The sequence below is a fragment of the Lepisosteus oculatus genome, chromosome 11, assembly GCF_040954835.1.
Source record: "Lepisosteus oculatus isolate fLepOcu1 chromosome 11, fLepOcu1.hap2, whole genome shotgun sequence".
NCBI classification, from domain to species: domain Eukaryota; kingdom Metazoa; phylum Chordata; class Actinopteri; order Semionotiformes; family Lepisosteidae; genus Lepisosteus; species Lepisosteus oculatus.
In genome coordinates, this window is record NC_090706.1 from 19289531 (window position 1) to 19315212 (window position 25682).

Consider the following 25682-nt stretch of genomic DNA (forward strand, 5'->3'; position numbering starts at 1 on the left):
AAAGAACGGTTGTAAACGGGAAAAGAAAAAGAACAGATGTATCAGTTTACTGTTCAGTCCAGAAACAGCTCACTGTCAATGTTGCCTCTGCCCAGAGTCAAGGTGGATTTTTCACCTGGGGGAATCTAAATAGTGAGTCTTCCTAAGCTGCGAAACATGCTCAAATCAACACTTGTTCGGTTATCAGTTTTTCTCTCTTTAGCTAAGTTGCACTTAATAAATTGTTTAAAGCCTGTGGTGCTATTTTAAATATCAGTCATAACACCCTTGTGAACATGCATGCATTATACATTAACTGGAATGATTAATTCAGTATCAATTGTATTAATGACATTTTGATGCCATCTCAAATCAAGGGGTGTGCCTGTTGAAGATGACATGTACAAAAGGGATCCCCTTAACAGGGGAAACTTGAGAGGCCTTTTTCTAAACCTCCTGTGTGGTGCTGTGCTTTTTCACAGGCTCTCCAGTTCATACCTGGTACAACAGGAGGAGGTGATCCAAGAAACGATGCCCACTCTCAGAGCACCAGAGAGGACCTTCGCCTCTGCCAAGCCATACAGCATGGCACTGTCACTCTGGATACTGTGGACCTGTGCCATCACCCTGAGCAACATTGCCCCCTCTGCCCAAGGTGAGTACTGCACCCTCTCTGCTTGTCTCACCTTCCTCTATGGGTCCATTAAACTACAGAACCCTCGCAAGCTGCACAGTCTCAAAGAGATAAATCAGTTCCATTAAGGGAGTATTAGCCTAATTACCTAACTGACACCCTCAGCGGACCTGCCAAGTCCAATTTGTGGTAATAATTCTGTAACAAAACAGGAAACTTTCGTAGGAGAGCTCTGCCCAAGCAGACCTCGGATTGCCTCTATTCAACAGTTTGGTTTTGGCCTGGATTTTTTATGTGTACATATAGATACCACCTAGAGGAAACCTAGTGCAGGTCCTAGCTGTGCAGTAAGTTCAAAAGACAGATCCCTAAAGTAGGGGTGGCCAATAGCAGGGTTGTTTTCATTCCGGTCCAGCTCTTGATGACCTAGTTGAATTAATTATCGGCCAAACTGGACCAGCTGAATCAGAAGTAGTTGATTAAAGAGAGCTTTAAAAACTGCTGGGCATCCTTGCTCTAAAGAAGAAATGGTCAGAAGAGAGATAAGGCTTGTGCAGTGCTGTGCTTCAAAGGCCAGCTTGCTACAGCCAATTACCTGTTGTTTCACCACTGTTGCAATGTAATGCAAACAGTCAGTGGTACAGTCCCGTTTCTGTCAAATCACAATGTTTGGAGCTGCTTAGCACTGCATTCTGGGACTGTGCATTCTGGGAGCAATCACCAGAACATTTGGGCTCATCTGTGTCCTCTTTGACAACAGATTTTCCCCCATTGTTCTGGAGATCCATTAATGATTCAGAAGCTTGTTCAGGCAAGATTTCCAACATTGCACATTGCACTGGAAACCCTCTTGTTGTACTGGCTCTGGGAACTCCCTGGGACTTATCACCACACCAGAAGGCTTCATCATCCATTCTAGGTGATTTTTGAAAAGATAAAGAAATTAAGAAACTTAGCTGCCAGTGGATCTATAGGACCAAGGCTGGGGGATATTGTTCTAAGCATATGCAGGACTAAGTGCTACTAAGTGTTAAACAATGGTTAAGGGGGGAGATGCTTAAACTATGCAGTCCACACTATAAACACCAGCTCTTTGTCTTTTGTGGCTTTTCTCATGTTTTAAAGATTGTTAACTTTTGGTGGCTGGAGCAATTGGAAAATCTAATTGATCGGAAAACATTTGAAAGACTTTAACAGATTCCTCAATAGCTGAAGAGTGCCTCCATTGATTTAAGTCTAGTTGATGCTGCAATTATATATTGACACGGCCGTGTTTTAGTGTATATCTGACCTGCTGTGTGACGGACTAGAACTCCATTCTGGCTTGACCCGGAGCTCCTATGCAAACAGGCAGCTTGTCACAGTACTGTTTCATTCTGGTAGAACAAAACTCACTGGACCGGTAAATAACTAAGCTCTGTTTTGATGGCCAGAGAATGATGGAAATTCTGAAAATGACCTCCCTGATGGAGATGAGATTGCTCAGCGCAGGGGTGTGATTGAGCGTCTGTGACATTAAATCTCGGGATCGCTGTCCAGATGGCTTGTAGGCTCCAAGGTGCCCCTGTCCACTAGGAGGTCATGCTGTGTTATGCTCTGTAATATTTAATTACTTTGTGGAGAGCTTCATCTGGACAGGTTTTGTAATGAACTCACTGTGACCTCTCAGAGTGGTGCTGCTGACTACTGTGAACACACTTGAGAAGCACCAGATATAAACTTTGCTGTGATCCTTATCTTACAAGTTTCGGTGCTGAAGAAGGCCAGGGCTATAGATAGAGTCCTGTAAATAACTGTCATAAATTTGGACACACTGCTCTCTGATTTGAAAGTATTGGAGGATTTGGACTCTGTGTCGTTGATCGATGAGATATAGAACAGCAAGGGCAAGCACAGTTTTTACAATTTGTCCATCTACATTGTTTTTACCTTTTCCCAGACAATCACACTATATTGGTAGCTTAATTCATTTGTGACATTAAGTTAGATAGGCACTTACACCTTATTACATGCTGCCCTGGCAGGCAATGGTTTCTCTAATGGAACTCATTCATAAAAAAAATAGCACATTTCCAGGAATTGTGTTTGTAGTCTTTGGATCTTACTGTCTTTGTGTGGGCCAACGGCCCCATCCATCGTAAAACAATCAGCCCGTTTCCCCACTGGGAAAATCAAGTATCTTCTTGGCGGAGAAAATGTTGACCAGTCAGCTTCTCTTTGAGTAAGCAATACAATGGGTGAAAATACTGTAGTAGTTTTACTGATCTGTGTGAATCTAGACATCTAGATTCTAAAAGCCTAACGTCTCTTGCAATTAGCAGTGTTCCTTTTGTCTTACCATGTTTAACTTTCACTATATGAAGAACTGAAAGGCAGTAAGATGAAACCCATCAATAATCTGTCAAGTTAAAGTGCTTCCCTGAACTAAGAGTTAAGGAGTCTTGAATTCACATGAATGAGAATTTGAAAGTTAAACATAGTAGGGGTGATCTAAGGAATCTGTCCACTACTGTACATCACAGTACTTCTTGGCATTCATCTGCCCATCCATTTTCTAACCCCATCACCCAGTTCAGGGTCGTGGAAAATCCAGAGCCTATACTGGCATACAAAGGGCGGATGGGGGGATGCTTTGGACAGGACACCAGTTACACATGCAAAGACAGACAGGCACAAACTTACCAGGACCAATTTTTCCAGGAGACCATTAACCTACTAGTATGTCTTTGGACCATTGGAAGAACCAAATGCACCTGGAGAAAACCCACTCAAAAACTAGGAGAACATATACTCCACACAGAAAGCCCTTCACATCCAGAGTTGACCCCAGGGCCATAGCACTAAAGCACCAATTCTGACTACAGCACCACATTGCCAACCACTTCTTGACTTATATCAGAACAATTCTAAAGTTGGAAGACATCGTACTTTGCATGTTAGACAGATGTTAGACAGACCAAATCTTCCTGAAGTTTATGACCGCTGCAGTTTTCTCCTGCAATGTGTTAAACTTACAGTGGTCTGCAATCTGGCAAGGAACAAATTGTAATGTAATACTGAGAAAATTTCAGCCCCTAGGTCTGTATTCTCATATATTTTTAATCTAAAACATAATTAGATCTTCATGAAAATCTTAAAGCTGAAGATAACCCGATTAAGCATATAACACAAACAAACCTTGTTTGAATAAGTTGAATCTGGTGGCACCTTCTTTGAGCAGCTACGCATTGCCTGTAACTCTTTATCAGTCTCTCACTTCGGCTTTTCAGAATTTTGTCTCATTTCTTCTGCACACAGTCACTCTAGGGCCAATTTTCCCAGAAGCCAGTTGACCTACTAGAATTGTTTGGAATGTGGAAAGATTTTAAAAAATCTTTGGATTGTGGGAGGAAACTGGGGAAAACATACAAACTCCATGCAGGTTCCAGAACTGAACCCAAGGCAGCAATGCTCACCACTGTGCCAGCTTGCTGTACCTTCTCACATTTGTAACCTTTCAGTTTTTGTTCCTATTTGTTTTGTTTCATGGTGAACAAGGGGTTAACCAATTCTTAAGTGTCATAGCTGTGAGGCTTGTAGCTTAGCCACTTGTACCTGCCCTCATGCATCATGTATCATGTATCATGTATTGGGCCCTTAATGGATTGGGTTGTCTCATAGTCTGAGTCTGTGGCAGTGCTTTTTCCACACTTACAGTGTCTCCTACTAAAGTGCATGTCTGTCGCTGTGCAGTCTGCTGGACAAGAAGCTGACTGGGCTTGTGCCAGGCCTCATCTGGACATGAACAGTGGGTGCCCTGGCATGGCTGTGCCACCAGTGCCATCTGCTCTGTGTCAAGAGGCAGAAGGTGCCCATGCCAGCCGGCAAAGAGAGAGGGATGCCAGCGAGCAGGGTGTGCCCATAAGCTTTTCAGTCGGGCGAGTTTGTCACAAGCTGTTTTCGTCTTGCTCAGGCTCAGTTCTCAGAGGGCAGAGGATACAGAGTGGTTTGAGCAGTAAGCATGGGGCTCCAGCAGGATCATATGGGAATTAATACTATAGGTTCTGCATGGACTGGGTTTATTTGAAGGCCGTGTGCCACACAGCTTCCTTTATGAATATCCTTTACTGTAGCCGTGCATAGTTTCCTAGAGTTTTCTCATACTCATGTCATGCTCTTCCTTTGCTTTGTCACAATACCTGATATTTAATATGCCACGCTACTATGCTTTTCCCATGCTGTTACTGTGCTTTACTGTGGTTTTACCTGGCAATGCCACAGTGAACATCTGTAATACTTGAAACATGAAAAATCAAAAACCAAATGGAAACTGAAGCTTGGAAAAACTTTATACACTTAAAAAACATAGTCATAGAAGACCGGAAGAGAAGAGGTACATATGGGTCAATATTAATGCAGATGTAGGATTTTACAATAGAAATCTTGGCATGGAACTGGAAATGTTTTCTTGGTAGTCTGGTCAAGTTATGCACATCAGCTACACAATCTGCATTTACAGTCACTAAAAGGCTCTCACTTGTAAAGTCAGTATCAGGAGCTGATTTTTAACATTTATTTTTTTCTTCAAAGCTAAATTCCCTTATGGTGCAAATAGTTGTGAACGTGCCAATCTGGTAAGAGAAAATAAGCGTGGAGAAGAGAACGTTATTTGCCATTTAAAATTGTTTGAATCTGATTGGGTTTAAAAGTGCGGTGGGAATTAAAGGAATTTTGATGTATTACTGGGCAACCTGGTGGTACAGTGATTAGCACTGCTGCTTCACAGTGCTCTAGACCAGGGGTGTTATTAGCATGGAGTTTGTATGTTTTACCAGTGTTTCCTCTGAGAGTTCCGGTTACCTCCCAAAGACATGCTGGTAGGTTAATTGGCTTCTCAGGAAATGGCCCTGGTGTGACTGTGTGCACCCTGATAGACTGGCATCCTATCCAGGGTGTATCCTGTCTTGCACCTGCTTGCCAGGATAGGCTCCTGGACCCCCTGGCTAATTTGGATGAAACAGTTAGAAATTCTATTATTATTAATTATTATTATACAAATCTCCCATGCAACCTAAACAGCTAGCATCCTGGGCTGAGTTGCATACAGTTTCTTGTGTATTTAAATGCTATTCTTGATCTGTGTAGCATGCTTTTTCTATGGGTGTGTCACTACATGACCTCTGCTCTGTAGAAAAACCTTAGGCTTTATGATTGTAAGGGTGAGTTTTCCTTGTCTGCTCTTTGCACAGACAGATCATCCTTGTCTTAGTCCAGTAATCTAAAACTGACCCCAAAGGCCCATAACCCTCCAGACTTTACAGCGAATGTACTGTATAATTCTCAATGAAAACAGTGGTAATAAAAATCAATTTAGCTGACATTTGGTTCAAATTAAGTTATCAACAGTCTATCAGGTAATGAAGACCAGCAGACATGATCAGAACCAGGAGTGAATATTAGTGTTTCATACAATATATCCATTTAGATTGACTTATCGGTCTTGTATGAACTTGAATGGAAAGAGTCAGCCCTGCCATAGCTGGTAATGTACAGTACCTGCTGTGTATGTTGATGGGGGAGAGGGCAGTGATAGTGGAGGAGGGTCGCTTTCTTTTCCAAATCACGAGTATCTTGGATAGCACAAGCAGAGAAAAAAAGGCCATTCTTCCTCCAGGGATCCTGCGATCTCTGATAGGAATGTGTGTTGTAGCTGTCTGGAATAATGCACCTTTTGTTGAGCTGTCAGACTGATAGTAGAGACTGTCAGAGGCTGGCCGACCAGCCACCCTGCCACTTCATAACACAATCTGAAGCATCGTTTTGAAGAACAGAAATGAAAAAAAAAACCTTACATCTTTTCTCTATTATTGCAAAGGCCGTCCTTTCAAACCTGATTAGCTCACATAGTGGAGATCGCTGTCTGGAAATGTTTGGAGTCTGAAAAGACATGTGTCTGGCCACTATATTAGGATTTATGTCTCACTGGAGGCTGCGGTCCCTAGTGCTTCACATGATAAAGCCATATATGCTATGTTGACAGCTTTGTCCTTTTTTAAAAAATAGTGCTGTGCCTCCGTGAACCTTTGATAAGCAGTTTTCTGATTTCCTGAACAGATGCATTCAGGCATCATTGCGAACATCTCTGTTTCCTTGAGTTTATTAAGATGCAATACCATCCTTGCCACATTCTGGAGGTCAGGATTTCACGATTTGAAAATATGTGAATGTCTGCCTGCCACAACATATTCTTGACAGCTCAAATCTAACAAGTCATTCAGTTCGACAAATGTCACTTTCCTCTCGTACATGTTTGAAAAAACTCCCCGCGCATATCTGATGTGTGATTCACTACGGTGCCAGTTAAACGAGGGCTTGCGAACAACTTATTCAGGACAGGCTTTTGCTGTGGTGTATGGCAGTGGGCATAATGCTATCAATAATCAATAGATCCAGGGATCCTACCTGTTGATGTGTTGTGCAGCCAAGACTCATTTTCTCCAAAGTTAGGGTGTTTGGTTTGATTAATTTTAAATTGTTGAGTTATCCTAATAATAATAATAATTTCCTTACACATGTATAGTGCTTTTCTGGACATCCACTCAAAGTGCTTTACAGTTAATGGAGACACCTCTCCATCACCACAAATGTGCAGCCCCACCTGGATGATGCAGCAGTAGTCAAAGTGCGCACAGTGCACTCATCACAGAGAACAGAGTGATGAAGCCAGTTTATAGATGGGGATTATTAGGAGTACATGATGGGTAAAGGCCAATGGGAAAGTTGGCCAGAACACCTGGGTGAACCTGCTTACTCTTTTCAAGAAATGCCCTGGATTTGTAATGACTACGGTTGTGCGTCTTATCCAAATGTGTGTCCCTGTCACTATATAGCGGCATTAGGACACACACAGACCGCAGGGTAAGTGCCCCCTACTGGTTCCACTAACACCTCTTGCAGCAGCAATCTAAGCTTTCCCAGGAGGTCTGGACTCGTTCTGGCCAGACTCACACCTGACATGAGCTTCAGTGGGTTGTCAGTTGTGGGTTGCAGGTTGATATAGCTGCTGGTGGAAATCTTTTGTAACTTTCTGACTTTTATTTTCTGGGCCCTTCAGTGAAACTTCTGGTATGGGTGAAATCTTCCACTGGGGGATGATGGGTCGATGTATACGAGGTTTTGTGTAGGGTGGGGTCTCTTGCCCAGGTGTCAGGAGTATGAGCCGGGTGTAGTAACCCACTCTACCTGAAAGAGAGCAGTGCTCTGATGCGGTGATGAGAACCCAACTGCAGGGAAGCAGCAGGCAGCAGGAAGCTGTGGAGGACACTCGGAAAACACAGACTCATTGCCTGAACCAGACCAGATCGTGTTGTCACAACATCTGGTTGACTGACAGGTGAAGGTCTTCTAGTGATTGGCGTGAGTGAGTACGATACCTGGACTTGTGACTTGTATTTCCTATGCTGGGAAATGTTGGCGGGAGTATGGCAGGTCTCCTCTGGCTCCCTACAAAATAGTCACCCCTGCAGCTCCATACATTGCTGTCAGAAATAAGTACTCTGCTTTTAAAATTGGAACTAACTTGCTATGAGGCATGTGGAATTTGAGTTTGCTCCATGCTGTGAGATGAGAAGTTGTGTCCAGTGCAAATATTACATTAAATAGATTTAAAGAGTTTTGTCTTTCAAAAATTTGTTTGATAACATGTTGTCTGAAAAACAATTAAGAACAACAAGAATCAGAAATATTATGATATAATGAGGTTTGAATTGCAAGCCTAATATCAATACTCCTGTAGGAATATAACCAAGTCTAAAAATATACCCAAGCCTCAATGAGAAAATTACAGAAGAACATTCTGCTGAGTTAACTGATACAATCACAGCCAAATGATACTGGATCACAGGGTGAAATAAATAGACGTTGAGTGGCAGACAGCATATGGTTGACTTGAGGAGACTGACACAGAATTCTATCGCATTCCCTGCCACAGACATTCTCAGGTCTCTCTTAAGGAAAACTGCTAGAATATAGACTCTTCTCACACACTATAACCCTCATCACAACTTCAGAAAGGTGAACCTACTCGAATAACCAGATTAAAATACAGTAAACCTTTGGTTTAATACTAGACTTCCCTGCAATAATGGGAAATACACAAATAATAAAACAAAATAAAAATAAATAATCAATCGTACCTTGATTGTACCTAGGTGTAGGTAAGTTGGTTACAATGAGCTTTTCATAATTTTAACGCATTTTATACAGTATTTATGACACATTAAATAAAGAGCTTGATATTTATGATACAAAATATATAGTAAAAATTTTCATTGTGTAAATTGTAGTTGTTAAAAATAATATGTATATATATGTTTCTCAGATAGTCCTATGTTTTTGGTACAAAATATATATTTGTGACTTCTGCAATAGACAGCCCTTCCCCATTAGTCCATTAAAGAGAGGGTTTACTATATTCCCAATCCTTGTGGAACACACACCATATAATGTTCAAGCAATTCATGCTTCTTCCACAGACCAAGTAGATTATTTGGTGGGGAAGGAGTCCTAAAATTCTGGCCAATGAGCAGTGGTCTGGCTCCTTGGAACTGTGCCTACAAGACAAAGAAGCTCTCTCTTCTTAAAGGCACTTACACACTCATGTTTTCCCAGAAGCCATTTAACTTACCAGTATGTCTTTGGACTGTGGGAGGAAACTGGAACACCTGGAGGAATCTCATGTGAACACACAGAGAACATCCAAACTCCACACAGACAGGACCCCAGGTCTAGAGTTGGAAACAGGGCCCCAGAGTTGTGAGGCAGCAATGCTAGCCACTGTACCACCATGATACTCCTGTATTGGAATATAACAATATACAGTATAATCTTCTTTACCTGCAAGGCATCTTTTCTTCTGGAATATATAACTCAGCAGAGATATAATAATAATAACATGACTTTATTAACCCTTTACAATTTCTTGTATTAGGAATTATATTTTTGCATACCCCAGCTTGTTTTCCATGAGACACACAGACACACAGATAGGGAGAGAGCCTGTGGTTAGAGTGCAGGGTCTGCCATTGTACAGTGCCCCTGAAGCAGTTGGAGTTAAGGGCCTTGTTTAGGAGCCCAACAGAGTAGGATTCCTCTGCCAGCTGTGGGATTTGAACCAGCAACCTTCTAGCCACAGGCCCAGATCCTTAGCCACAAAGCCACCGCTCCACCCCCGAGTAGTAGTAGAATAGTGTGCTGCTGTGGTTTAAAGTATAATTAATCAGAGAAAATCACAGAAAATAAAATGGAAGTATGAAACTGAATGCTGGGAAATGCCAATGACATAAATTACTCAAGCACTAGAGGGTGATAATGGAGTTGGACCTGAATCTTACAGTCACATAGTGAAGGAACTGCTACCTGATAGTGTTGCACAACAGAGCCATATAATGTGATTTGCTGAATTTCTCAAATCCCTGCATTGATACCAAATCCAATGTTACATGAATCAGAATATGACTTGCTGTCCTTATTGCATTTGATCTCAAACTAATTATGATGCCTTTAAATAAAATAAAAACATCAAAGATTAAATAATGCTTGGGAGTGCAGGGGATTCAATCTTGATCTGGTTAGAATGTACAACCGTGATCCAGTGGTTTGCATTTCAGCTAAATGCCAGTCAATTTACCTCAACATTGAAAATGTTAAAAAAATCAGTTAATGAACTGTGATTTATTGGCTTAACCAGAAGATGCTTGTTCAGAAAACTGATCAGTTTTCTGAACAGAGATCAGAGATCTGTCCTGTCATCCCTGCTTCAAGCAGGCAGTGACTTATTCCCACAGTGCTGCAGGTAGATCATTGAGCATTCCAAGGATTCCGTGAGCTTGAGTTAAACAGGATTGTGTGACATAGCCAGATGACATCAGTCAGAGCTACAGTGCCCCTCCAGTTGGTGGAAACTCAACCGTGGGACACAAAGAAGTTCACAGCAAACCATTGTGTCATTACAAACAGTGGGTATGAGTTTAAACGGTCCTTACTGCCCCAGTGCTGACCAAGAGGCTGCAGAAGATACGTTACTATTCATCCGTTATCTAGCCACTTCAATCAATTTAGGGTCATGAGACAGCCAGAGCATATCCTATCAAGCAATGGGTGCAAAGTGGGGAATACACTGGATGGGACACCAGTCTATTACTGGGTAGACACAAACACAGACACACACTCACACCAGGGACAATTCTCATTGAAGCTAACTAACCTACCAGTACGTCTCTGGACTGTGGGAGTAAAATGGCACACCCCCGGAATACCCACGACAACACAGGGAGAACATACAGACTTCCAAAGATAGCATCTCAGGTCTGAAGTTGAACCCAAGGCCCCAGCGCTACTAAACACTGTGCCACCGTGCCACCCACAGTAAACACATTACCAAAAGAGAAAATATTAAGAAAAACCAAATGTTATCTTAAATGAGCTCTGAGTGTTTGTATAAGTAAGTGTGCCATTTAGTAGTCTGGGCTTTGATAGCGCTTGAAAACTAAGGTATTTTTCAAGGACTAGCACAGAGAGATCTGGCGTCGGAACGATGAAGGGGAAAAGAGTTAAAGTGTCTATTCTCTGCTCAGCACTCTCCTGTTTGAAGTGCCGAAGCCATTGTTCTGTGCACTTTACTGCCAGGCTTTCATGTCGCCAGCTCACAGACCTCACAAATGTCAGGGAGCGAAGGGCCAGGGTGGCACAGTGGCATCATGTGCCAGCTCAGAGCTCTTTGATCTCTGTAGGTGCCAGCCCAGATTGGCACAAAGATTCTCCAATAGCTCCAATAATATACACCTACACAGCTCATCTCACTGGCCTAATCATAGGCAGTTTACAGTAAAACGATAAATCCTCTGTTGTTTCTTTTTCCATGACAAAGAAATTTCAGTCTCACTGAACAATTTTAGGGATTCTAATAGGGATGCCTTATTGACATTTTTAGTATATATATTTATGTTTAATAAAACATTCTTTAGACTTAGACTTAAGAAACACCTTTTCAGCATTGTTGTAAAAAAAGTGACCGAGCCCCATTTTATTAATTCTTCTCCATTAAAAAAGCTGATTCTCTTTCCAGTCCTCGATAGTTCCGTATTGCTCTCAGCCAGTTGGTCTGTGTGGTCACAGATCTGAAAATCAGCAGCCACGAGTAGACTTTGACATTGATAAAGATTTTTACCGGCTGGAAAGTGCCAGAGTATCCAGTTTAGTTTACAGGTGCTTCCAGCTCAGCTGGTAAAGCCTTCATCTTGGGATGCTTGTTAGAATGAGAGTTGCTGTACATCGTTACCCAGCTGTTGCCGGGGCTCTCCAAGGGTCCACGCGCCAACATTACCGCTGGTATGGGTTCTTGGCAGTTTAACCTTCAACAGCAACCCCTGTAGCTCCGGCGTTGAACCAGTGGGAGGGTGAGAAGTATTTCCGGGGAAGCGTGCATGTGTTGTACAGTTGTCGCCGTTCCTCCTGTACCAGTCTGGAGGAAGCCATGAAAAGCGATCTGAATGGATTGATAATACCGAAATTGGGCGATGTGATTTTCCTTTGTGTATCGATATCCTAACTTGTGCCTTGGTTGTGTTAAGTCTCTCTATACCCCTCCCACGCCTCCTTCTCCACCTCCCCTAGCCTTATTACAGTGGCAGGCACTTCAAAGGCCTTCTCCCCGAGAGCTGCAGATCAGAGGCTGGGTTCACTTGTGAGGAAAGGTTAATGGATCTGCTTTGAACATTGCCTAGCTATAGTGGATGAGCAAGGGGAGGAAACTGGGAGAGGTGGGAGGGTGGGGGGCTGGGGGGGGAGATGGTCGCTCTTTTCAAATTCCCTTTGAACAGCCGCCGGCTGTCGTCTCGGAGCTGGGCTGGGCGAAGAGTTTTTTGGGCTCTGTTGCTCTTTAGCCAGCGTCTTGTTCAGCGCTGTAGATATCTGGCTCCGGGCTGGGGTCATTGACCTGGTCTCCTGACCTGGTATGGGAGAATTCTGAACCGACACCTGCTGTTGTAAGTGACACCAGAGAAATAGCTGAAAGGCAGAACAACATAATCAACAATAGCCACTGGACCATAAGTAAAACGCGGACTCTTAACCCCCATTCATGGCAATAACATGGCTGGACTACAATAAACCTCTGGAAAATTGTTGCACTTTGGGGTACTTTTGGAAATACACCTTGTATGTGTCTCCTTCAGTGTTATCTGGAAGTTCTCTGGCCATTTTTCTTACAATTAAACTCATCTCAAACTTTCATTGGACTGGGCTTTGACTCCTTGCATCCCTTGGGCCACCATTGGCAATGGAGAAGAGTTCTCCTCTGTGCAGGGAGAAAGCATATTTGAACATTACCAAGGTCTAGCTTGAAATCAAAAGTCAGCTCTTTCACCAGTCACAAACTGCAATCCCAGTGCTTAACTCTGGCCTCTGATTTCTCAGCAACCTCTTGATTCTATCTCAGAGATAGTTCCATAGGACTAGGATTTACAATTAGCATTGTATAACACAGTCTGCTCTGACAGCTTCTGAGTTGCAATGATATCTGTAATATTCTCCTATATGCTGCTCAACAGACTAATCCTAAGTGAGTGCGAGGCATTTACAGAGGGTCATCACTTACCAATCAGGAATTTTTCCAGCCATTTATGAACTTGAATTGCAGAACTCAGAGACCCTTCAGAGTTATTATGCCATTAAATTCCTAATCATAATGACTACTTTTGTTCTTGGTAACCAGGTAGGTACAGTAAGTGAAAGGAGGGAATTTGCTTTGCTGTGACTAGACACCACCTGTGGCCATTATTGTAACTCTGATAAAATGCAGGGAGCAGATGAAGGTAGTTGGACATAATTACATTGGATGGAATCTGTAGTTGCTTAAAAATAATAACACTCCTTCTGTACAGACATTGAACTGTGCTGCCCAGGCTTTGCTGGGTAAGGTCATGAACCAATCATGACCAAGATTTCCCAAGAAGCAGTGTGTGATAGTGAAGGAGTGGGGGTTCAGGTCAGGCTCACAGACTTTATTACAGCACCAGGAGACCACCTTCTCACTTTATGCAGCGTAAATTCTTTTTCTGCGAAACAGAAGACTATAATGCTTAACATGGACACCGTCGCTGGGGTGTGTGGAAGAATATTTATCTAGTTAGGACTGGTAGAACGTTAATAGTTTATTCAGCATAGTGACTGATTGGAGGGTCATTGGCTCATGTAAAATTAATTAAATTAGGTTCATATGACATGAGATGGGGTTCATGATTTAAACTAGAATAAACTATTCATAAACAACAGCTTGTTAGTCCAAGGTCACTAGTTTCTGCCCAGAGCATTCCCAGTGTCATTGATTAGCAATTGAGATAGTGGCCCTCTTCTGCAACCTTTATCTCCCCAGCAGCCATGGGTACCTCGCAGGCCTGTCTCTTGCTCTGAGCCTCTCGCAACCTGTCTCTCTCCCCAAGATTCACAGACCTTCTATAGGCTTCTGAGGAGCGGGTGGCTAGGTTTGTCCATTGAGTGACACCTACAGTATGTCTTGTTGGGAGAATCTATGTGCATCTATGTTGAGTGCGGCTCCATCCACATCTTTGTCATGCCAGGTGACCAGTTCCCCGCGGCAGTTTTACATTATGTAGTTTTCAGAAGGGTGCAACACCTGTTCTGTAACTGACTCAGTGCAGGATCCCTGTGACCTTCTCCCGTTTCTCCTGCTCTCCTCCACAACAACCTCAGCAACTGATAGGGATCACACCCAAGAAATCCAGATCACAGCAGCAGTTTGATGAGTGGAGCTGGGCTCTGCCCCCTGCGGCGATTCAATCCCGGCCGCTCTCAGCCTCGGAGCATCACTGTGCCACCCTCTAGGCAGCCATGCCAGATTTAACTCCACCATGTCACATGACCAGTCCTCTGCCACACCAGAATTTCCCACTGTCTCAATTTCAGAGGGAGGTGATGTCTGTGACTCTTGTGCTTTAGTGTGGTATGTGAGTGCTGTAGCTCTTCCCTTTCTCTGTAATCACAGTGTGAGACAGAGGGTGATAGGTGATACAGTAGATGATAGATGATCTGCATTTCCTAGGAAAGTACATGTGACTTTCACATCGTTCCTCCCCTCAACAACCCTTCAGCTTGGACTTAGAGTTGTAGCAGTATGCTAAAAGGATCTGAAACATGACTTAAAGATCAGAGTGGTAAAGAAATTGTATTAAAAATCTATTACATTTCTATTAAAATTCTGTCAAGACAAAAAAAACACCATGCATGTATCCTGTAGATGGTGGGTCCCAAGTCTTTGTTAGTTCTCTCGGGGAACTCCATAGAGAATCTGATAAAGAAGATTTTAGCTGGAAAAATGCAGAATTCAACAGAATGCTTGCCACATGAGTCCATAAGAACTTTCACCCCCTAAATATTGCAGGGCCTTCATATGTTGTCTCTATTCTGCTGGCTATTGTGTGTGTGGGATAGTATATCTTAATGGATGTTCTCTGTGACACTTCTTTTAAGACTTTTCAGTTCCTGATAATAGATGCAGCATTTTTTTTTTGTCCACACAGCCTAGCCTGACCGATTCATTAATGCCTGTCAGGAGGCTGGGTCCTACTTCATGATTGATTGAAGGAAGTGATTCTTTCACGTGTAATTGCTGTACATAGAAATTTGCTGGAACTCAGCTGGCTAGCTAATGAAGTCATCCCATCATGGGGTTTTGATTAAAATTAGATGCTTTGGGATTTCTGCAGAGTACAGTGTGTAGAGTCCACTCTTCAGTAATGTAAACTAGATTCCTCGCATCCTACACTGGAGGCACCATTGAGCAGCTGTTCTGAATAATGAACCAGTCCAATGATGCTGACCTGAGGGTACTACGGTAAAAGCAAAGTAAAATATAACAGTGCACAGGGCAATCACAGAAATGCATAGGAAATTATAACCAATGAGAACGCCACAAAAGAGACGTGACAGCACAACCCTGTTAGGGTCACATTCCTCAGCATCCTCTGGAGGAACAAGCTGCTGCTTTCAGTCACCTGACCAGTTGCAGGGAGCTAATTGGTCAGGTGGCTGTATAAAAAGGAAGGAAAGGAAGCTTCCAGGATCAGTCAGTATGTGGGAGTGAATGTCTGCTATCTGAGGAGCAGAGGGCAGAACCCATGTGTGCGCCACAGTGAAATCATGCTATCACACAGAGGAGAATGATAAACCATGATGACAACCATACACGATCTCTCACACAGGAAACTGTTTGCCAAAACATTCCTGTGGTCATGTGGTGTAACATGACCACAGGAATGCTTCAACCTAAACTTCACACTCATGCACAGCACTGCAAGACTTTATATTCATCTACAGTATTTGTCAAGGTTTAGGTGGGTATCACACATAATAACACCAACAAAGATCCCATTTATATTTTGCTCTTAAAAGCCAGGCTTCCATTTCAATGTGATTCCTTTATTTATTGCAGATTTGTTTTGAAGCCATGTGCAGACCACTGTTTTAATCTGAAATCTACAATATTTTGGCTTTTAATGCTATTGTATTTCAAGTTTAACCCTGCGTTTTGCTCTTACTAAATGTAATTGTGTTCTGTAGGCTCTTTATAAGTGTTCCTTGTTTAGAGTAATCTACACTAGAAGTTTTTTTTTGCCAGTTGAGGTTAATGCTTAGGTTTACATTGGCTGTGCGAGCTGTACGAACAGTGGCACAGCAAAGCTCAAGGCTATGTTGTCCTTTTTTATGCTTCAAATCAAAATTCCATGTTTTAATTGCAGCATCCTAGCAGTCCTTTGTACAAAACAAGCTCTGGTTTAGAATGTCATTTCACAATGTGGGGGCTGGATGTATGGAATGGAAATGTAAAATAATGGAATGAAAACACAGTTTTCTGTGAGTAAACAATAGCTCTTGTTGTATAGTTGCGGAGTGTGTTGCCTGACTGTACAGTTTCGCTGCTGTCTGTGCTATATGGTTAACAACAAAGAAATGAAAAGGTTGAGGTTTTAACCTTCTAGTGCGACAGGCAGTGAATACACTTCAGAGACAGAATGAGCACAAATCGCCAGCTGTATAAAGAACAAACAACACACAAGCAGAATATGCAAACGCTGAAGATTCCAAATGCAAAATCAGTGTTTTGAAATATATTTTCAGGTCCTTTCAGAAATCAAATCTCTATGAATTCTATTGTATGACTGGCCACCAGCTGGCTAGCTTTGCTATATAATAGGGTTTCAGTGAACTATTTATTATCAACTGTATATTAAATGGCTTTAACTCCTTTAACGATACCATGGCCTTCCATTAATTAATTTTCCCCAACCTAGAGGAGGATGTGTGTTTGTAGTCTCTGAAAGGCTTTTTTTACAGTAGTAGGAAAGGAAGATGAGTGTTAAATCATAAGGCTGTATTTTCTGAAGAGGCTGAATTTGCAGATGTTGTCATCTATCACAGTGGTGGCTTTATCTTGCAGCAGGCAGAAAACAAATTGGAAATTGATAAAGAAGAGGGCACTTTGCAGGTCAAAATGTGCAGCTGAAGGTAAACACAGCACGTGTACTGCTCTGCTTTCAGTTACTGTAACTTCTGCCTATCTTATTCTGCAAAACTGGCCACATTCACAACCTTGATTGCTGAGTTCTTTAACACCCTTCACTTAAAACAGTTACTGTTATCTTGAATACATTAATACTCAATGTTATTCTGAATAAGTGCTGATGATTTCTTGAATAACCCATCCATATATTTTCGAACTGCTTCTTCAAATTCAGTGTCACAGGGGAGCCTCCGGCAAGCAGAAAGCACGAGGCAGGGTACATCGCACTGCACACACAGACACAAACATGCACACACTCACGCCAGGGCCAATTTTCTCACAAGCCAATTAACCTTCCTGTATGTTTTTAGATTGTGGGAGGAAACCCACACAAACATACGAAGGGGGAAACATTCAGCTAGCACCCCAGGACCAGAGGGCCCAGGACCCCAGGACCCCAGTGCTGGGAGACAACAGGACTAACCACTGCGGTGCCCATTTCTTGAAAACAATTTAAATAAAATATATTCAGAATCCTAAGTGTCTCAGCTACTAAATGGTAACCTACTCCAAGCACAGAGTTCTATGATCTAGACTTTGCAAGTTTGAGTGAGGCTTACAGTATGTCACACACCAAGTGGGATAAGGTAACCTGGATCTTGATATTATGTAAGACCCAGGTATAGATGAAAGAAGACCTTAATATTCACTTTGTATTTCACATTGAGCCAATATAGTCTATATAGGAAAGGAGACACACACTGAGCCAGGGCACAAAAGAGTTAGCACAAAAGTGCTAGCGTGTTTAGTGACTTAGTAGACCCCCTACTTAGGCATTGAAGTAATCTATTGTTGGTGTACTAATAGCAAGCTTTATTTTTTGGCTTCAGACTGAACATGGACCTAAGCTAGGAAATGAAGTGCAGATGAAAAATGATACCCTGGTGATATTTCCAGCATGATCTTCAAATGCCAGTACAGGGTCATGAACACCACTAATATTTCAGTCTTCTGTTGAGTGTTTAATTTCAATGCCTGTCTATTACAACACTCATACCAACTTTGTGTAGCCATTGTTGAGAGCTGATAAGCATAACCTGAGCCTTATCACAGCTTAACTGTAGAACATTCTGTGGCATCCTTATCTTAATATCAGATAAGCACCAGTAAGGCGCAGAAGCTACTGCAGAAGTACCTGATATAGTTTGTAGGTAAATCTCAGCATAAAAGTGAAGCTGTTACTAGTTCATAATGGGAAATTTCTGGCCAAGAGGCAGCAATATATATCTACAATATATTTTCAAGAGAGGGGTGAACTTATGCGTGCACATAACTAAAAAAAAAGACAAGCAGTATTTTATGTTATGCTCATGGTTTAAATGATTCAGAAATCACGTCTCAGGCCCTTTTGGGAAAAAAAACTACTTTTCCGACTATTGGATTTGGAAAGAAATGCAACCACAGTGCAGTAAAAGCAACCTCTGAGAGTGATGTTGTGCAGACGTGTCAGAATTCCAAGAGTTTCTAAAGTCCCCGGTTCGAAAGATCAACTCGCGTTCCACTTGTTCGTGGGAAGCATTCTGATCTGGATTCACTCCACAAATTGGCAACATGTTCAGCAGTCAGATTATTGCTATTGAGTTGATCTAGCAGTTGTACCTTGCTTTTGCATACTGAGGATCTGAGAAGCATGGAGCACCTTGGATGGTTCTTCATAACCATGTACTTGTGGGACCTCAACTGTTTACTCTTGCATCTGACCCCTACACCATGCCTGACTCATATAGTAGGTATGTATCAGCGGACAGCTTCAGATGGGAATTTGGGCAATAAAATGTTATTGCCAGACCAGAAGATGCATTCATCATCTTACTAATGAAATGAATGTATTCAGTCTGAGTGTCTTGTAATTTCTCAACATGAAGTGTGCCATAAAATGCAACTGTACTATCCTGAGAGAGATCAGATTTAGGCGAGCTGCAGATCTCTCATCCTGCAGAAATCCCTGCTTCCCACAACTCCTTGCTCAAGTGAAGACAGAAATAGCAGCGTTTAAATCAGCTGAGGTGGCGTGTAGTCTGCAATAGAATATTCACGAGGGCCCAGGTAGAGAACTAACCAATAGAATGACGGACAAGCGCCTGTAACCCTACTTTTAAGTATAGCCCTATCAATTTCAAGCATCACATTAAGCACAGTCTGAATATCTAAATCATTGCGCCTTAATTAATCAACACCCTGAGCTTAATATCAGTCTACTGGGAGAGGAAGGAAAGTAGGGTAATGAAGAATGAATGCAGATCAGCACTCTAGCCTAGAAATTATGTGATGAGCCTAAAGCTCTTGGGACTGAGCTGCCAGGACAGGTTTACAGCCTGAAGTCTGTAGCAGGACTCTGCAGTAGATTGCATTGCTACTTTGGGTAAGAGATACAAGTATACTAGCATAGTATATAGAGTATCATCATCTTCACTCTTTTGGCTATTTTCAGTATGATCAGTGAAATCGAACCTCACTTTTTAAGGTAACTAATGCCTAATCTACCCTGAAGCTTATTTACTGAATATGAATTTCCATTTGAATCTAAATCCATATTCCATCCTTCCGTTTTCAAACCACATTATCCTATGTGGAGTTTGGGGGGGAGCACCAGAGTCTATCCAGGCAAACAGTAGGCGCAAAGCAGGGTACATGCTGGACGATATGCCAGTCCATCACAGTCCACATAAAGAACAGCCACAAACATACATAAACTCACATCAGGGCCAGTTTTTCTAGAAATCCAGTTAACCTACCAGCATGCCTTTGGATTGTGGAGGAAACTGAAGTATCATGAGGAAACCCACGTGAGAAACCCAAGGGGAGAACATACAAGCATGCAGACATCACCCCAGGTCTGGAATTGAACCCAAGTCCCCAACATTGCTAACCACTGTGCTACTCTAAACCCGTATTTTACTCCTAAATGCCATTTAATATGTGAAAAAGTAGAATGGAACACATCAAAAAATGATCAGCCTATAAAATGCCTGGAAATATATTGTTTCTCATTGTTGCAGCACCATCTTCACTCCCACAGATGTGCACTGTTACCAGCCAAAGTAGCTGTAAGTGAATAATCACAGCACTTCATTTATCAGAACTGAAGGGGATTAGATCTTCCGCACTATAATCACACAGATTGATCTATATCCAGAAAGTAAACAGCAGTGCTGATCTTTAGTTAGCATGCTTGAAATGAATGGAGGCATTTATATTTTCATATTTGTCAGAAGACACATTTCCTATTGCCAGGGACTGGCACTGAAAACTATGCAGACTGAAGATGCAGATAAGGGCAGGAAATGGCATCTTGCAGCCAACACATTTTTAGGAAGTACCTAATTGTACTTTATTTTTAATTCTGAAATGCCAATTATTCCTTTATCATATACCAACTCAATTTGGAATAGGCACCTACTGTAGAGTTAGCTTTCCATACCATTTTAATGAATGAGGGTATATCTCTCCTGAATGGTATAATGTATTGGTGCATTTCCCAAGAAAACATTAATTTTAATTAATTTATCATTTAAATGTTTAATAATTCTATAATAATATGAATGCCCATCTGCTGGCCCTATCTTCTTCGGTCATCATAATTACTCTCATTCCTTCTCTCTTGACTCTTGGGTTTCTCTCATTTTACTGCTGTGCTTTTCACTTATGTGTCTGGTTTTGTACCTCTGGGTATCAAGTCTGCTGCTGTCATACCTGTGTTAAAAAAAGACCTGGTCTGGACCCTGAAGTATTTAATAACGGTCGTCCTATTTCCAGTTTCCCTTTTCTACCAAAAAAAAAATGCTGGAATTGGTGCTTATAGCCCAATTGCAGGACAATCTTTCATCTAATGAGCTGCCTGAACCTTTGCAGTGTGAGTACAGCACTGAAGAGGTCCTTGTTAAGGTGAGGGCACAAACCAATATCATTAAAACAGCTTCTAGGTCTGATATAAGTCACTGCTAGCAGCAGAAGTGCCAGAAACTCATAGCACAGTACAGGAGTTATCCTGTCAGTGTAATCAATGCCAGAGAAGAGTTTTTACAAGGGGTGAGAATAATTTTGATCATCATAAATTTCTGGACTTAATTACTTCTAACAAATGTGATTTTACACTGTGCAGTCCTATTAAGATATTAGGTGACATTTTTTTCAGAAGGACAGATTCATCTTTACCTTAAATATTCCTTTGTGTTTCATTTTGTGGCACTATCACGCAGTGGTTAGCATTGCTGCCTCACAGCGCTGGGGCCCTGTGTTCTGTTCCGTACCTGGGGTGCTACCTGCACGGAGTTTGTGTGTTCTACCCATGTTCATGTGAGTGCTCTAGTTTCCTCCCACAATACAAAGACATACTGGTGGCTTTCTGTGGATTCGGCGAAAAACAGACCCTGGTGTGGGTGTGTTTGTGTGTGCCCTGCGATAGACTGCTGTCTCATCCTGGGTGTATCCTAACTTGCGCCCATTGCTCTGTGATAGGCTCAGGCCCCCGAGCAACCCTGTATTAGACAAGAAAGGGTAGAAAATGGATGAATGTGTTTCATTCTTATTTCAGCGGGGAGTTTGAATTAATCTGAAAGTCATTGTCTGTGGTAGCCTAAAGTTAAGGCTGTCAGTAGCTGTTCCCTGAATGTGTCTTGTAAGTGAGAATGAAGCCTAAGTAGGATTTGTCCCTTATTCGGCATCCAAGCGTCCTTCAACAACTGGCACCAGATGTCCCTCAGTCTCTATGGATTGGAATTAAGAAAGAAGAGAAGCAGCAAAAAAAAAAAATAGAAGCTTTGCCTTGTCTTCAGGTGTCTCTGTCTGGGGATCAGAAGATAATGCCCAAGGGGCTCAGCTACAATGTTGCTCTTGATAAAGGGCTGGTATACGACAAGAAGTGCCTTGAGATCAGTAAGAGTCGCCGAGTGTTTTTCATGCCATAGCATCATGAAACACAGGGCTTTGCTTGCAGACAGCAGGACATAGAAAAGAGGGGGGAGAAAATCAGTGTGCAGACACCAAATCGACATGCAAACACTCACACAAAGAAGCTTACATTACAGCATGCACACATACAGTAACCCTGGCTGTAGAAATGCCAGTAGATTTTGGACACTATCATGATGATTTGCAAAGCACCTGTTTGCTTGACAACTTTGATCTCAGGAAGTAGCCATTTGTGTTTTTTTGTGTGAAGCTGATCCAGTGTGTAACATCTTGTTACCAGGAGGGCTCCGCAGTTCAAGCCCTGACTCAACCACCAACTCACCGTCTGTCACCTGAGCTTCTTTGTTCTCTGTCCTTAATATGAGATGTAAACCTATTGGAAGTGGCTCTGCAGTAGGAGCTTTACATGTGGAAGCTGTTTGGGATAAAAGCCGACTTAGGAAGATGTCTTCAGATTCCATAACTCCATAGAAAATCCTGGAATCTGTACAAGTTTCCTAATTCCCAATCCTGAAAGCAGCAGTGTTTTTCACACTCTGAAATTGCAGAAATGTCTAGCTGCACATGATTACTGATTGCTTCCATATGGTATCATGTGTCTGCACTAATACGCAGTGAATGAGGTGTTTATATTCTAAATGTGAGCAAGATGAAATTCGTGCAGAAGAACCGTAACATCTTTGATGCCTGGAGATAGCAATCAAGCTTACCTTAAATAAACAAGCGACGGTATTTTAATGTCTTGGAAATTTAAACACCCCTTGTTATGTGTATTGTGTCTTGAGACATATCAGCCAATGTAGCAAATAAAATTAAGCCTTGTTCAGGAATTAACCTTCTTGAAATGCACAAAGATCTTCTACTGTGGGGAGTGTTAGAGGGGGACCCATTTTTTGTAAACAAAATAACAACATTAAAAAAGGTTACAAATGAGAGGAAGACATTGACTCATTCTGTATTTCGTAGCTAACTGATCAGAGGGTTTCATCTAGCTAGATATCAACTTCAACAAGCAGATCAAAAAAGAAAAGAAACACAAAGAATCCCATCTTGCCCTGCTAGGGTTCACTGCCCTCCTCTTTTTCACTGACAGCTGATGGCTTTGTTAAGAGGAGTATTGTTCAGAAGGCTCTTCAACCCAAGCAGCACCACTGAGGGGGAACATTGAAAATGTAGCGAAGACTGTGTGTCACAAATAAACATCCCCCTTGCACACATGCCTTCCCACCTCAGCGCAGGGGATGCTCTTTCATGTTGTTAGAAGCAAATATGAATATCAAGGGATGATGGGAGAAGCGGTAACAGTGACAAGTGAGACAAGTAAGAACCGAAAAGCAAAACCACAAAAACAAATGTTTGAGAACACAATCAATATTGGATGGTCAAAAGTGACGTGCCCATGACAGAGGGACCAGGCCTCTCTTAGCAACAATGGGAGGCCTGGGAAGGAAGTAATTAAATGTCTATGGGATGACAGAGCACTAGTTGATAGACAACAGCCAGGGGACAGCAGCTGCGAGAGACTAAAGACAGCTCCAGAACCCAAATTAATAACACTTGCCAGGACCTGGAAGGGTTCATTTTGGAGTTTTAGGTTTGTATTCTAACAGTGGTTAAGTGCAGTGCATGAGCTGGGAGGCAAAACCTGTTGTGTTGTATTTTTACAGAAAGTATATGTGACATTTAAGCTGTGTTAAGCATACTGTTGTCTCATATATAGAAATAGAAATATGTAGAGATATGTTTCATTCTAAATATATCCTTATCTTAAGGCTTCCTTAAACACAACATTTATAATAACTTTATGGTAACACCAAAGAGTATACTGCACTTGTAAAGGTAAGTAAGTGTATTTTTGTATGTTCTACAGAAAATGGCCTTTTTTCAAACTTATTTCAAACCTTTGCCAAACTGTGTTGTGACTTGTGAACACTCGCAATGATAGACAACAAAGAAGGGTCTGGTACGTGTCAGAACCAAACCCCAATCCCAGTACCGAACATCACAGCTACTGCAGAGGAAAGTATTCTCAAAAATAATGTTCTCTGGTGTTCAAGCAAACTACAGTGTGGTCCAGCACCTTATTGATTGCAGTTGTCCGTGATATCCGTGATATCCATTATATATCTTTTTGATTCACTCTGCAGTTTATAGCAAAAGAGCAATAATAATAGCAAGTGCAGTATACTGTATGTAGTGCAGTATGGGAATTTGCATATATTGCAGCAGATTTAGTGCTTAACGTGGACTAGCAGCAGTGCAGTGCAGTACTGCAATCAGGTAGCAGAAGCAGATCGCTTGACCAAGTGCAGTCTGAACAAAGAAGGAACTGCCCCTTTATCCATCCATTCATTTAGCTGTCTGTTCCTAAATTTCCCTTTCTGTAACCCAAAATACGAAGCAGCTATGCCTCAGATAACAATATCTGTCGCCTCGTATCTGTCATCAACAGAGCAGGTGTAGCTCAGTTACAAGGAAAAAGTACTTTACTTTCCAGATAAAGTCATTTAGCCACTTTCTCAATCTCTCTCCAGCTCATTGCTTTTCTTAAGCAGCACTGAGTGCACAACCAGGTTAATTTGGTTGTTAATGTTAGCCAGGCTAGTGATTGACAGTCATTCATTTTAGCAGGTTTGGGCATCATTTTGAACTTGCTCGACCTCCTTCTCATTATTTTGACAGTTCCTGCATACAATTATTCCTGCTCCTTTTTCTGTGTCAGTCTGTTAATCTTTTCGGATGCCTTCCCTGCAATAGCAGCCTGGGACTGGAGTGCTAATCATTCCACTGGTAACATGACGTCAAACCCCCGAACAGTGCTCCACCTCGACTTCCACAGAAAAGGCTCTAATCTAGGGAACAGCATGTCATGTCACTTTTTCAATAGCTTTGCTGGGTTTTCAGCAAGACCAAGATGAATTTATCAGGCTTCACCTTGATTCAGCTTCGTCATAATAGTTAGCCAAAATATTAACGCCCACTCCCCACCCCCCTTTCTCACCTGTGACTGGTTAGGTGTGATAGCTTGAGAAGAATGAGCCAGTTCTTGGTTACCTTTCCCAGTCAGAAAGACTCCCAGTTGAAAACTACTGGAGATAAAGGAATATACAATTCCAATTAAAGCTTCACTGAAGGTGATTATGCATGGAAAGTGTTTTTGCCTCTTACTGAGACATCACACAAAGTACTCCTCATAATTGGGTCAAGGAGTGAAGCATAGCCATGCCTTCACAAGTGAAAGTCAAATATTTGTCAGAAATTAAATAAGTATATAATTTCACAAAATCTTTTGTTTCCTTCCAGCACTGCATAACAAATCAATACACCCGAAGGTTTGTTCCTTGTATTTGCTTTTCTTGAGTAGATCAGGGAAATTAAAATGACATGTAGAGGAAGCTTATTTCTTTCCAGTTTTCAGGATGCTGTGTGTAATACTTTAAGTGCATTTTCCAGCCCCTTTTTCTGAGAAATGACACATTCAGTGTACAGCAATTATAAAGAAAACTTCAGAAAGATATTTGGTATTGGGTTTTGCAGCTGTAA

The 25682-nt window shown here is 41.9% G+C and overlaps 1 protein-coding gene across 7 annotated transcripts in view; it reads left to right on the top strand.

The window, feature by feature from the left end:
• adgrl1a (adhesion G protein-coupled receptor L1a) overlaps positions 1–25682 on the top strand; it is a 308794-nt gene that overhangs the window by 103822 nt on the left and 179290 nt on the right. For all 7 annotated transcript variants that reach the window (XM_069195903.1, XM_069195906.1, XM_069195908.1 and 4 more), the window contains exon 2: positions 462–634. In XM_069195903.1, coding sequence (XP_069052004.1) covers positions 511–634 — 124 coding nt within the window. In that variant the 5' untranslated portion in view covers positions 462–510. The remainder of the gene's footprint in view (positions 1–461; positions 635–25682) is intronic.